We start from the raw sequence: 13214 nt of genomic DNA on the forward strand, positions 1-13214 counted from the left end.
CCAAATTTTCCTGTTCCCTCTTACCAGTAATCTCTTAAACCTTAACGGATATTGTCTAAACCCAGCTTTGAAGAACAAAAAACTGATCGTAATTTCTACCAATCCTGGACCGTTTCAAACTCTTGGAAAACAATATCAACTTGAATAGCACTCAAAATAACCTAATCAACAAACAAACAAAGCCTTCCAGCACCTTTTTAACACCTTTATTCAATCTAAACTTTCTTTAATCATCTCTTGTATCGTTGACTGCATAGTTAACCATCTCTCTTTTTTTTTTTTTCACCTTAAATATTGATCCCATTGTCTGTAAAAGCCCGGAGTAACCAATGAAAAGACGATGATTCTAAAACTATAAGAAAGATAAAACTAACTAATCATATGATTCCATGGAATAAACCATTAATTAGTTTAAATAGTTTGGTATATTCATGATTCAGTTTATTATAAAATTAGGATTATTGCAGAGATCTTAGAATTGAAGGATCGATTTCCTTAGAGACGTGGTCGACGAATTCGTTGAATGACAGACCAATGAGATGTGACGGATTACTTTTGGTGATTGTACCTTTATCTACTTCTAACGAGTATCGTCCATTTAAGATATCTATTGCGAATGACGGGGTATTATTGAATTTCCAATGATGACTTTTCAGTTTTTCCATAGTTTCTATAATTTCTTGATTGATTGAAGACGACTCATTGCAGTAAAAAATCGATGTCTCATTTTTTGTAAAATGAGATCGAAACCCATCTGCACATATATCAATAAAAGCATTAGTACCTGAAAGTGGGATATTTGCTACTTTTGAACGTACGCTATCAACACTATTACATTTCCATTGAATCCCAGGTGTTGATTTTGGTTTTAATAACCCTGTAAATTTCTCCAATTCCGAATTTATCAACATAGTTCCATGATGATATGATTTCCCCTTGGCAATTTTAAATGCACTGCCACTTACTTTATAACCATTATAAGTTATATCACCTCTTTCATTAAGAGATATCGATAAATTTGGATCTATTCCTAACAACCAGTGAACTATTTTTTCATTGAAAAATTCTCTCTTGAATTCATCTCTTGAAGTAAGATAAGAATAATTCACATTCCCTAAATCATGAATTACTGCCCCACCTCCTGAAAACCTTCTTATAATATCATAGCCATTATTGTTTAATTCTTTAACATACAATTCTTTCCAAATATTTTGGTTCTTACCAATCACTGCGCACTTATCATTGACATAAAACATCAATCGTTGACTATGGAAGGACTCATGATCCACTGCAATTGGTGTGTTACGAAACACATAATCCTCCAGTGCTAAGTTGTAATATGGGTCATTGGATAAACTTCTAATAATGAACCTTCCCTTACTTTTAACCATCTCTTCTAGATCTTTCGAATCGAGAACCTGAAACCCCACATGATATAACGAATTCAACTCAGAATTCAACTCATCCAATTCATCAACTGACCCTGACTCTGAAATACCATCTTTTGATGTTCCTGGAACTGTAAACATATCTGAATACATCGTATTTAAGCTCTCACATTCATCATCTAAGCTTTTCACCGATTGAGAAATAGGTTTTGAACTGAATCTTCGACATCTGACCAAACTTAACCTTCTAATCCCAACACACATACTCATATTCACGCCAATTACACGTCCAATTTCAATATATAACCATCTATCGATGAAAGTTCTTGTATTCATCTTCATCACCATCTTTGATCGAGCATGTTCGACCTTTTAAGCTTATTTAAAAAGTGAAAAATTATTCAAATCTATAAGATGAGATGAGGTGAAATGGAGACGCATGTTCTTGTGATAGAGGGATGGAAACAGGAGATTTTGAGTTCTTGAGGTGTTGAACTGATTAACGAGTTGATATTTAATTATGGATCGAGTTCAAAATTTTATTAAAGAATGCTTATTTGTGAAGAATTTTGATAATCCAAACAAACCAATTGATGAAAATAGGCTACAAGAAACTTTGCTTTTATTACCTACAGATGGTGGTCTTACCGGCAGATTAATGAGGTCACGAAGCCAGATGAAGATAAGTGCTAGTTCTATTGAGTCTGGTGGAAGTTCTGACAATGTGAAACATCCTAATTATAGAGAGATCAATAAAAATTCTAGAGAAGCTTTACATGATTATATTGTAAAATGTAAGAAAAGTGCTTTAAAAGTAAAGAAGATCGTCAATTCTAACAATTTTAATGATAGATATACATTGGAGGATTACCTACAAAGTAAAGAACCATTATTATGGCAAGAAATTCCCAAATATGATAAATTTTTGCCAATGTATGAAATTCTTTGGGTTGGATACGTTAAAGAACTATTAAACATACCTTTGAATATCAAAGATGCCAAAAGTTTAAGTATTAACGGTACTACAGCTCTAAGCAAGTTGTCTATGGCCGATTACAATGGTGCATTATTGAAGGTTGTTCATTCAAAGAATAAAAATATGATTGGAATTGAAGGCATAGTAGTTTGGGATAGCCAAAAGAACTTTATAATGGTAACAAAGGGCGAGTTATATGATCAATTGAAGATTATCCCTAAAAACGGAACGGTTTTTGGATTCCAAGTTCCTATCAATGATGATTTCGCATTACAGTATAGTATATTGGGTGATAGATTCAAATACAGGAGTAGCGATCGTGCTGGTAGAAAGTTCAAAAGTCGTAGGTGTGATGATATGTACCATTACATCAAAGATCAAAGATAATGGTAACACGTAATCCATCATAAAAAAACCTGCATTGATTGATAAAGTGATTGCATCATCCAGAAAATCGAATAAAGCATTCTGAGTCTTTTGATAGAACAAAAGAAACATCAAGCATCAAAACTGAACTAAATGGAGATAGAAACCTAAAAATATAAATACCTTCATCAAATGAATCAAGTTCATGTAGATTTGTAACAATATAGACCTATCTAATATTATCTTATCTATAATTAATGATTTAGACCATAATCTCTTTAAAATCTTCAGGTTTAATGATTTTTGGGCCGATTAAAAAACCTGGAAATTTGGAGTATACACTATAAATTATTACGAATTCAATTAAATCCACATTTGAAAACCCAAACTTGTCATTTAAACTTCATTCAATCCAATAGTTCTTGTTAACTCATCGCTGACAGTCATAGAAAACGGTTATTACACGGCTTTCTTCTAAGAACCGTAAATATTTGAAATCGAATTTAAGGCCATTTAAAGCAAACCATCCATCACATTTATAGAAGAAGGATGATCAACAAAGCTCAAACTAGCCAACTTTTATGGGATTACTAGATCAACATACTTGATGATTAAAGTGTAAGATGGATATTGATGTTGATGTGAGATATTGGAAGGCTGAATATTCACCAAAATCTTTCAATGGCTTATCTCATCACTTAGAAGAATGTGTTCAATTGATCAAAGAAACCTTTTCCCAGGCAATTGTGAATCTAGAAAGAGACTCGTATGGAGAGCACAAAGGAACTTTGGACTTGGTTGATAAGTCGGTGAAAATGTGTGAGATATTAACCTCAGCAAAGCTTTATTCAACTGTCGAGTCACAAGGGGAAACCGAATCAAAGAAGCATAAACGGTTAAGATTGTTAAGCCAATATCAAATTGTTGAAGAATTTCATCAATTTGTGAATTCTCTTTTTGTTGAGTTTCTTAATATATTGGCGGAAAAATTTTCTTTCAGAAGTAATCCTAATTGTGATGATTCAATTCCTTCAGTTTTAATAGATGAATACTTCAAATTAGAACTGATCTTTTATGATTCTCTAAAAGATATTAGACAAATTACTGATTACGTTTATCTCAATTATCCACAAATAGGGAAAGAAACTTTGGGTGAACTGATCATCGATGATTACTATTACAAATTATTTGTAATTAGCGTACAGAGATTCTGGGGCACCAAGTTCAATAAAGTTGTAGGATATTTCTTCGATGGCTACAATTTTGGACCTATATATGAATTAACAAAATGGGATGAATTGAAATCATTTAAAATTGGTAATTTTTTAAGATCAATTATCAAAAATAACTTAATGATCGATGGCATGTCTCCAATTGAATTTTATGAAAAGAATTTATTTGATAATGCCTATATAAATCATGAAAATAAATCATTAAATGAATTTTACTTAGAATTGAATCATCGTTTAATATTACAAGCAAGACTTGCTTGGCATATTGACTCAGCTTTGATTCATTTATCTACACAAATCATACTTAGACGAAACTTTTATGACAAGTCGAACTTAACCTTGGTATTAAAAAAATTAATCGAATCAACAGAATTCTTACTTAGCATGGAGGTTGGAAATCCAAGGAGTAAGGGCAGCACAGAACTTTTTAGTATCATCTATAAATTCTATGAAAATTTGAATGAACTGGATTTGTTAAAAGAAATAATAAAATCCACTTTATTTAATTCGATTTATCTATCACTTAAATCAGAAGGAAAGAATTTTCAAGCAAACACAAAATTTCTATACGTGATAACAAGGTTTTTATATTTCAGTCGAACAATTCCCAAACAAAAATTGAAAATCAAACAGGAAGGTTATTCATTGGATTTTGAACCAAACTCAATGACGAGGTTTATAAAGGATGAGTATTCTAAAATTATCGGTGGTGACTTCAAAATCATAGAATTATATCAGAAGTTATGTCAAAATCGACTTAAGAACTCTCAGGAGAGTTTTGAGATACCCTTGGATGATTATGACAATATGCTGTTTATATCAATGTATTGTCTTGAAATTGATACCGTTTATATAGAAAATCACTTAAAATATTTGTTCAGAAAATTCATAATGAGCGGTTCTACTTTTTGGCACTCAGAGTCAACCTCTGACTTTGAAAAGAAACTATTATATACATATGAACAAATTTCTTTGAAAAGGAGCAACGAAGACATTATTAGTAGTTTTATCGATGAGTTAGAAACAAGTTGTGACATAGGGAAAAAATATTTTTCATATGCTTTTAAAAAGAATCCCAAAGCTACTTTGCAATTAGAATTAGTTCCTATTGTTCTCAAGAAGGATAAAATCCCAATAACTTTCCCAGCCGAACCAAACCAAAAACCAAGACTCCCCCCTACCTTGGAGTCTAGATGGTTGGAATTTGAGAATTATTATAAATCAAACTATAACGATAAGCATAATTTACATTTTGAATATTCCTTGCATCATTGCGAAGTATCATCTCCATATATATTACCCAATGGAGAGTACTTGACATTCCAACTTACTTTATATCAAAGTTTGTTACTAGACTTATTCAACGAAAAAAATGAGATATCAATAGAGATGGCTAGTAAGGAATTGATAATTGACATAAATACTGTCAGGATATCAATGCAATCATTTTTAGATTGTAGATTGGTAAAGGAAACCATCAATGGGAATTTTGAAATTAATGATAGTTATGAACCAGACTTGAGAAGAGTCAAAGAAAATAAGCTAAGAATTGGTCTACCTAAAGCTACAACAATTGCATCAAATTCCAGGCCAAAAAGACCTCTAAAAAACAATTTACATAAGGAAGGTAGCAGCTCCCAATGGAAATTAGAACTTTTATCGTTATGTATTGTAAGATCCTTAAAGGGCCAAAGCGATGGAGTTGATTATGATACTTTATTTAGAAAAGTCGAGAAGCAATACCACGGTGTCAGTATTGGTGAGTTTAAGGAAGCGTTAAATAGGGTTCTAACTGAAAGATCTATAAACCAGAAAGATGAAAGATTTTTTTACTAGGATTAAAGCGGATAGAATCTTGAAATAACGAAGACTAAACGCACTCGGCATTTATATACAGACATATATATCAATTTTTTCGCCTTACATTCTCTCATGTTAGACTCAAATGTGATTGAAATTTCCAGCATATAATAAACAAAGACTATAATTACATTCATCTATACAATATCTATTATTTAAATTTTAAAAATAGTAATGATAAAAAATGAACCAACATGAAATGATAATGGCTAACTCTTAACTCTATGACTTTTCTAATTTCTTGTCCTTAAAAAATTTCATGAACATCGTAAAATAAACTATGTTATAATTTATACTTTTGTTAAATCTATAATAAACTTATTATCATTCAGGTTCAAATGCTTGTTCTAGAACATCAAATAATACACCCAAAAGCTGAATATGGTAATCAACATCATTAAAGTCTGTTTCATTACTTGGCAATATAATTGGACCCCAGATAATTGAAACTGCCCTTCTATTCATTTTATTCTTTTCTTCATTATCTATCACCCTTTTCAGATGAAATAAGAGAGATCTTAAAGTCCAATATTGGGCATCTGGAAATTTATATATTAAACCATGCATATAGTTCTTCCTTGTAGTCATATCTTCAATCGATAAACATGTATTTAATTCATTTGAAATTGAAGCTGGAATCAGAGTGTCTGGTAATGAACTGAAGAACAATTTTAATAGTGATGCTACTAAATAAATGTCACTCTCATCATGATTTGGAGGTGGTATATATTTTGTGACATTTGTTGGGTTATTTTCAACTTGATTCTTTAAAGACTCTAGGAATTCTAATCCAACGGGATGACGGTATATTTCCTCTAACTCTAAACCATATTTATCAATGACATGAATCGATTGTCTGACTATACTAGGTACCATATCCTGTTCATATTCAAATAGATTCTCTAGAGGAGCACCAAATAATTTCAAATCTTTTTTGTCTGTTTTGTCTTCAACAGGATTTGTGATTACAGCGTCTATATTTGAAGGAGATGGAGAAAGAGCTGGTAACGATAAATTATCTGAGGCCTGCGATTGTGAAATCTGGTTTTCTGTATTAGAAATAACCATTGAAATAGCATTCTGAATTGATTCATTTTTATTGGCATGTGGATCAAGTGACCTAAAACTAGTATCCGACTTTATAATAGAGTCTAAATCCTGACTATTTTCATTTTCATCGTCATTCAGATTTGAATCAATGTTATTTGCAGAAGTTACAACATCAATCATAGGCTTAACTACCTGTGAAGACGAGGTTACAGGTTCTACGGTATCCGAGATATCACCTAAGGTTGTTGATTTAGTTATATTACTTTTCTTTGAGGATAAGTTTGATGCAATGGCAGGAGATGTAACTGATGATGGTAATGATTTAAAACCATCGAAAGGTGATTCGTTATGAGTCGATATCATTCTCTTTGGGATTGAATTTCTGGAAGGATCCACTACAAAAGAAGGTTGGTGTTTTAAAGATACATTCGATGAGGATCTTGACTTGTTTTTAATCATGGAAGGATGCTTTGTATAAGTCACAGGAATTAGATTTTTATTAATATATTTTGGAGAATTATCAGTAAATTTCTTCAAATAATTGTACAAATCTTTTTCATTTGTAATTGAATCAGCCAATGATTTCATTGATACTGTTTTATTTGGAGAGTCATCTAACGGAGAGACTATCGAACCAGAATCCAATAATAACTTTTCCGTCCAGATAGAATATTTTTGTAGTTGTATAGTCATCGCAGTATCTAATTCCATAATCAAATCAGATAATTCAGATACAATACGAGGACGTTCAATGTTTAGTAAATTATTTCTTAAATTTGTTGCAATTTCAACCTTTTGTTTATAATCCAAATCTGCAATGTCAATTTTTCTTATTAAATCTTCTTCTTGTTCTCGTGTAGTTCTTGAACCTCTTAAAGTTAATTTGGTCTTTGTTGGGTCAACCAATCTTAGTTTTTCCCAATCCTGGCATAAAGAATAGTATCTATTTTTATTCTTTTCAGCTAAATGAATGGCATCAGCTACATTTTTCTCTAAATGTCTGCTTGTTTCCTTTAACGATTTCCTCATTCTTGTCATTGTTAATAGTAATGAAGACAACTCATCGTACATTTTACTCAGGTATTGGGCATATATATATCTAACCTGAGCTAAAGAGCCGTCGAAGGCAAATATTTTAACAATATTCTTATGTAAAGTTGAAGAAGAAGGAGTAATTGAAGTTGAATCATTATTGAAAAAATGTTTATACTGTTTCGACAATTCTTCCAAATAATTTTCTTCAATAATGAATTTTTTTCTAGTAAATTTAGTAAACTCTTCACAGATTAGTATAGATTGTTTTAATCTTGTTAGCAATGCATTCGTGGCTACGTCCAATTGTAATACTTTTACAATTTCATCAGATTCGAGTAATCCTGTCATTAGAGTAGTATAGACATAAAGGAAAATATAAATTTAAACACTGGTAGATTCAGGAAAAAAGCTAAAGTTTGCCTTGATATCATCGGTAGAGACAGAAATACTAATCGATATAAATATAGATAATTTATATTTGTTTATACCTTTATAAAATCTCAACTGAACTCGAAATCGAAATCGAAATTGAATTTCGATTTCGATTTGGAAGAGACGGTTTTAGTAAATAAAAAAGAAACGAGACATGTACTAAAAAGGAGAAATCATGAGATTCACCAGATGGTTTTATTATTAGCAAGAGATCAAGAAACTTAGGTTAGAGTGAAAGTGTTTGATAAAGAGAGTATAGTTCGGTATTATATGAGAAGATTTGTATATGACTGACTTATATTCCAATGTTATTGCAGGGCTTTATCCATTTATTTAAAGATAGGATATAATGAACTGAAAATTACAGACTACTAAAAATAAATTAGAAAAGATGGACATGCAAATGGGGTATTGTGATCAGTACGGTACACTGGTGTTCCTGAAGGTAACATGATACTTACAGTAGTATAATAATTTAGACCTGTTTTTATTACCCAGTTAGTTAAATGAGGATGCTTATTACGTTATTGATCTTATACGGCTTGACAAACATTATCCGGGTAACTAGTGTATATTCAACTGAAATGTGTCAACAATGAACCAGTTTCACTCACTGTTCAAGCACGAAACCCTAGGATTGGTAACTTAATAGGATCAAATTTCATAGCATGACAATATTTTATACATATATATATATATACCTTCTCGATCATCACATTCCCTCTTCCAGTTAGATTTGACCCAACGTCATCTTTTGTTAATGTAATTGAATTATTAATAATAAAAACGGTAATGGCTTGAGTAGTCAAACAATTAATTGATTCTCAAGTACAGGGCAATATTGTCTATGATCAACATGAATAAAAGATAACAGCCACCATCAGATCGTCGAACTCGTCAACTATCAATAGTATCTTGCCAGAGATCCAAGCTGTTTTAGCCCTGATCACGTTTTTACTATTTTTTTCTTTTTTTATAATGTGCAAACACTGTTTAGGTCTCTCTTAAGTACTGGTCAGATCAAGTGACGCTACCAAATATAAATACACGAAAAATGGATGTGAAAAAAAAAACAGAAAAAATCTGACAGTATATAAGGCGACGATGGATCGATGATCTCTTAAAAACTTTTTCTTTCATCAATGAGATCTTTATATAGAATTGTATATATGTCTATTATATTTCTCCTATTGATATTACTTTGAGTGCTTGCAATAGTACCAAGCCACCTATGCGATTACCGTATTTTTCAATGAACCACTATGGTTAGTTACAATAGGTATTGTACATTGAATTGTATGCAATTAATCACATAATTTTTAAATTGCAATTCTTATGTTCTATTATTATTAGATAATTAATTATTTAACATGATGATAAAATTAAGTTGCATAGTTCAACTGATTTTCTTTTAAACGTGAAGATAAAAATTTCCATCGAATTTAGTCTTTCGCTCCTATCTGATTATTATTTATTCTAATTATTATCTATTTTATTCACTTGTCTGTTCTTGAAGAGGCTTTAATGCATACATCCTCACCGGATACAATTCTTGTGGCAATCCCTTTTGTCTATCTGTAGCAATCAATTTCAATCCACTCTGTTCAAATAATTCTTTAAATTTATTGTCGGATCTTGTAACTGAACTATCGTCCGGGTCGAAGTCATGATCGTTTGTGGTGTTGTTCTCTTTAACAACAATTGTACCGTTTGGTTGCAATCCTTTGATACATCTTTTAAAAAATTTGATCAACTCTTCATCAGGTAGATGTCCAACACACCATTGACACCAAATCAACCAATATTTTCCTTCCTCTGGCACCCAATCCTGCATACCAACGTCATATATCGTACCGATCTTGCCCTCTTGACTCAATTCTTGTAAATCAACCTTCATCTGTTCCACAAACGGCTTAACAGGTTCAACCAGATCAATTTCATCACAATGCTTGTATAACATAGTCTTGGTAACCCTACCGATACCAGCACCAATGTCAGCCCCAATTTTCTTATGACCTGGGCTAACAACCATTCTAGACTTTAACTTACGCAAGAAATGATTGGACCCTAGCACATCCATCGTTGGCACAATAGTTTCTTCACCATACCCACCTAACACTCCATCGACTGTAGCAGGAGTTTGACTCCAATACTCAATGGCATCATCATAATTAATTTGACTGTCACCCATAATATATCTATTATCCCACGACACGCACACACACACAGACTCTCCTTAGCATAACACAGATCACCCAACTAATCGACGAACTCAAAAGTCACCTCTCTTAAGTCTCACCTCACCTCATCTCATCTCATCTCATCTCATCTTACTATCAAATTTTTCATCTCATCACCAAATTTTCGATTCGGCTTAAATTCACAATTTTTCATATCTTCAAACTGTCTAAAATTACCTTTAAAGAGTGAGCCTACAAAAAATTAAAATAAAGAGTACTGATGATATCAACTATTTTCAACACAATCATCTCATAACTACTGAAACAATATACCCATTGAATCTCTAGAAATTATACATAATCTGTAAATTAATATCAAATTGAACTGTTTCTTGTTTAAACTGGGATCATCCTATCAATTTTTTTCCTAAATTTACGTCATTTCTCTTCTCGTTAACGTAAATTTTTCACTTTCTTCTTGCTTTCGAAACCTCATCACATCAGAAAATTTATGACTACAGAGAGGTTTCAAATTGGTTCTAGAAGGAGTCAACTGTTTACTACAATCAAGAAATATGATTTTATTAAAGTATATATAAGTATGGGTTTAAAATTTGGTCTCTAGTTTGGTTCCTGGTGGTGTCATTTAATTCTTTTCAATCTCTCAATAGGGGAGAAAGAAAGGCTAAGTTGTACTACTAGTTTAAAAAAAGGATGTTAAATAGGGTAGTTAGAATCAATAGAAATGTTCGTGGGTTTGCTACCAAGATCAATGCTCAACAATTGTTATTGTCCAAACATGTCAATGAGATTGATCCTGAAATGAGTAATATCTTAGATAGTGAACGTAACAGACAGAAACATTCAGTCACTTTAATCCCATCTGAAAATTTCACTTCTAAAGCTGTTATGGACTTATTAGGTTCAGAAATGCAAAATAAATATTCCGAAGGGTACCCAGGTGAACGTTATTATGGTGGTAATCAATTCATTGACAAAGCTGAAAGTTTATGTCAAAATCGTGCTTTAGAATTGTACGGCTTGGATCCAAGTAAATGGGGGGTCAATGTCCAACCTTTAAGTGGTGCCCCTGCAAATTTATACGCTTACTCTGCTATTATGAATGTCGGTGATCGTTTAATGGGTTTAGATTTACCTCATGGTGGCCATCTTTCCCATGGATATCAATTACCTTCAGGTACTAAAATTTCTTATGTTTCAAAGTATTTCCAGACAATGCCTTACCAAGTCGATACCAATACCGGTCTAATCGATTACGATGCTCTAAGTTTAACTTCAAAATTATTTAGACCAAAGGTTATCGTTGCTGGTACTTCTGCTTATTCAAGAAAGTTAGATTATAAGAAATTCCGTGAAATTTCTGATGCTTGTGGTGCCTATTTATTAAGTGATATGGCTCACATTTCAGGGTTAGTCGCTGCTGGTGTAATTGAATCTCCTTTTGAATATTCTGATATCGTTACTACCACTACTCACAAGTCCCTAAGAGGTCCTCGTGGTGCTATGATCTTCTATAGAAAAGGTTTAAGAAAAACTACTAAATCTGGTAAAGAAATAATGTATGATTTGGATAAAAAAATCAATTTCTCTGTATTCCCAGGTCATCAAGGTGGTCCACATAATCATACCATTTCTGCTTTAGCAGTTGCTTTGAAACAAGCATCCACTCCAGAGTTTAAAGAATATCAACAAAGAATTGTTGAAAATGCTCGCGTTTTCGCTGATGAATTGATCAAACGTGGTTTCAGCTTAGTTTCTGGAGGTACTGATAACCATTTGATTTTGATTAACTTGTCCAACTTGGGCATCGATGGTGCTCGTTTGGAACTATGTTAGAAAAAATCAATATTGCTGCCAACAAAAACACAATCCCAGGTGACAAATCTGCTCTATTCCCATCAGGTTTAAGAGTAGGAACTCCAGCAATGACTACAAGAAACTTTGGTCCAGAGGAATTCGCTAAAGTTGCCGAGTACATCAGTACCGCTGTCAAACTATCCATTGGTTTGAAATCTCAAGAATCACCAGATGCTAAAGATGTCAGATCTAAATTAGCAAATTTCAAACAGTTGTGTGAAGAATCTGTTGCTGTTCAAGATCTAGCAAAAGAAGTTTCAGATTGGGTTGGTCAATACCCAGTACCAGGTGAATTATAATTACCTTTTGCTATACAGAGAAGGAGCAACTATCTCTGAATCTATATAATAATAAATATGCGTATCTTTTGTATTATAATTTACACATTTTAAGGTGTTTAATTTTAAATTATAATCAACCAATCAATTAATTTAATAACAATATATTCTTTCTCAATTACCTATCTCTGCTATCAGAAATTCTTTTATCACATAATAATTTTAGATCTTTACTTCCTAACAAAAAAAAAACATATGACAAATGATATATAACTTAAATGGAACACAAGAGGCTTTAACCGATTATGAAATATCAATCGAATAGAAAGTTCGTCCATATTCCTTTCAGTTTTAGACCTTCTGTACCGCGACACATTAATAAACAGAAGCAAATTAAAAGAGTTGTATATCATTGCTTCAGTAAGAAAATATATTAATTCTGGATTGTCTAAAAGTATATATGAACTATTAGTTTATTTGAACAAAGTATACATCAATGGTAAAGGCTAAGTGTCAGTACTCTTGTTAATTCTTTAATT

General features: G+C 32.0%; 5 protein-coding genes and 1 further gene across 5 annotated transcripts, besides 2 other annotated features; 3 read left to right on the forward strand and 3 right to left on the reverse strand.

Annotated features, from left to right (window-relative positions):
- Nucleotides 1-458: 458 nt before the first annotated feature.
- On the reverse strand, nucleotides 459-1736 carry AIM22 (putative lipoate--protein ligase; the record flags this gene model as incomplete). The annotated part of the gene is made up of 1 exon (XM_001645006.1): nucleotides 459-1736. The coding sequence occupies one exon, from the start codon at nucleotides 1734-1736 to the stop codon at nucleotides 459-461; it is 1278 nt and encodes a 425-aa protein (XP_001645056.1).
- A 172-nt stretch (nucleotides 1737-1908) lies between these two features.
- On the forward strand, nucleotides 1909-2751 carry POP4 (RNase P/RNase MRP complex subunit; the record flags this gene model as incomplete). The annotated part of the gene is made up of 1 exon (XM_001645007.1): nucleotides 1909-2751. One exon carries the CDS (start codon nucleotides 1909-1911, stop codon nucleotides 2749-2751), a length of 843 nt encoding a protein of 280 aa, XP_001645057.1.
- Nucleotides 2752-3353: 602 nt separating this feature from the next.
- On the forward strand, nucleotides 3354-5798 carry RTT101 (cullin RTT101; the record flags this gene model as incomplete). The annotated part of the gene is made up of 1 exon (XM_001645008.1): nucleotides 3354-5798. The coding sequence occupies one exon, from the start codon at nucleotides 3354-3356 to the stop codon at nucleotides 5796-5798; it is 2445 nt and encodes an 814-aa protein (XP_001645058.1).
- Nucleotides 5799-6146: 348 nt separating this feature from the next.
- Nucleotides 6147-8255, reverse strand: Kpol_1035p13 (uncharacterized protein; the record flags this gene model as incomplete). The annotated part of the gene is made up of 1 exon (XM_001645009.1): nucleotides 6147-8255. One exon carries the CDS (start codon nucleotides 8253-8255, stop codon nucleotides 6147-6149), a length of 2109 nt encoding a protein of 702 aa, XP_001645059.1.
- A 1576-nt stretch (nucleotides 8256-9831) lies between these two features.
- Nucleotides 9832-10530, reverse strand: TAE1 (N-terminal protein methyltransferase; the record flags this gene model as incomplete). The annotated part of the gene is made up of 1 exon (XM_001645010.1): nucleotides 9832-10530. The coding sequence occupies one exon, from the start codon at nucleotides 10528-10530 to the stop codon at nucleotides 9832-9834; it is 699 nt and encodes a 232-aa protein (XP_001645060.1).
- Nucleotides 10531-11233: 703 nt separating this feature from the next.
- Nucleotides 11234-12373: a sequence feature (similar to hypothetical protein; correction of possible frameshift sequencing error~similar to Saccharomyces cerevisiae SHM1 (YBR263W)).
- Kpol_1035p15 lies at nucleotides 11234-12696 on the forward strand (the record flags this gene model as incomplete).
- Nucleotides 12376-12696: a sequence feature (similar to hypothetical protein; correction of possible frameshift sequencing error~similar to Saccharomyces cerevisiae SHM1 (YBR263W)).
- Nucleotides 12697-13214: the final 518 nt, after the last annotated feature.

The sequence above is a fragment of the Vanderwaltozyma polyspora genome, genomic scaffold (genome assembly GCF_000150035.1).
Source record: "Vanderwaltozyma polyspora DSM 70294 KpolScaffold1035 genomic scaffold, whole genome shotgun sequence".
NCBI lineage: Eukaryota > Fungi > Ascomycota > Saccharomycetes > Saccharomycetales > Saccharomycetaceae > Vanderwaltozyma > Vanderwaltozyma polyspora.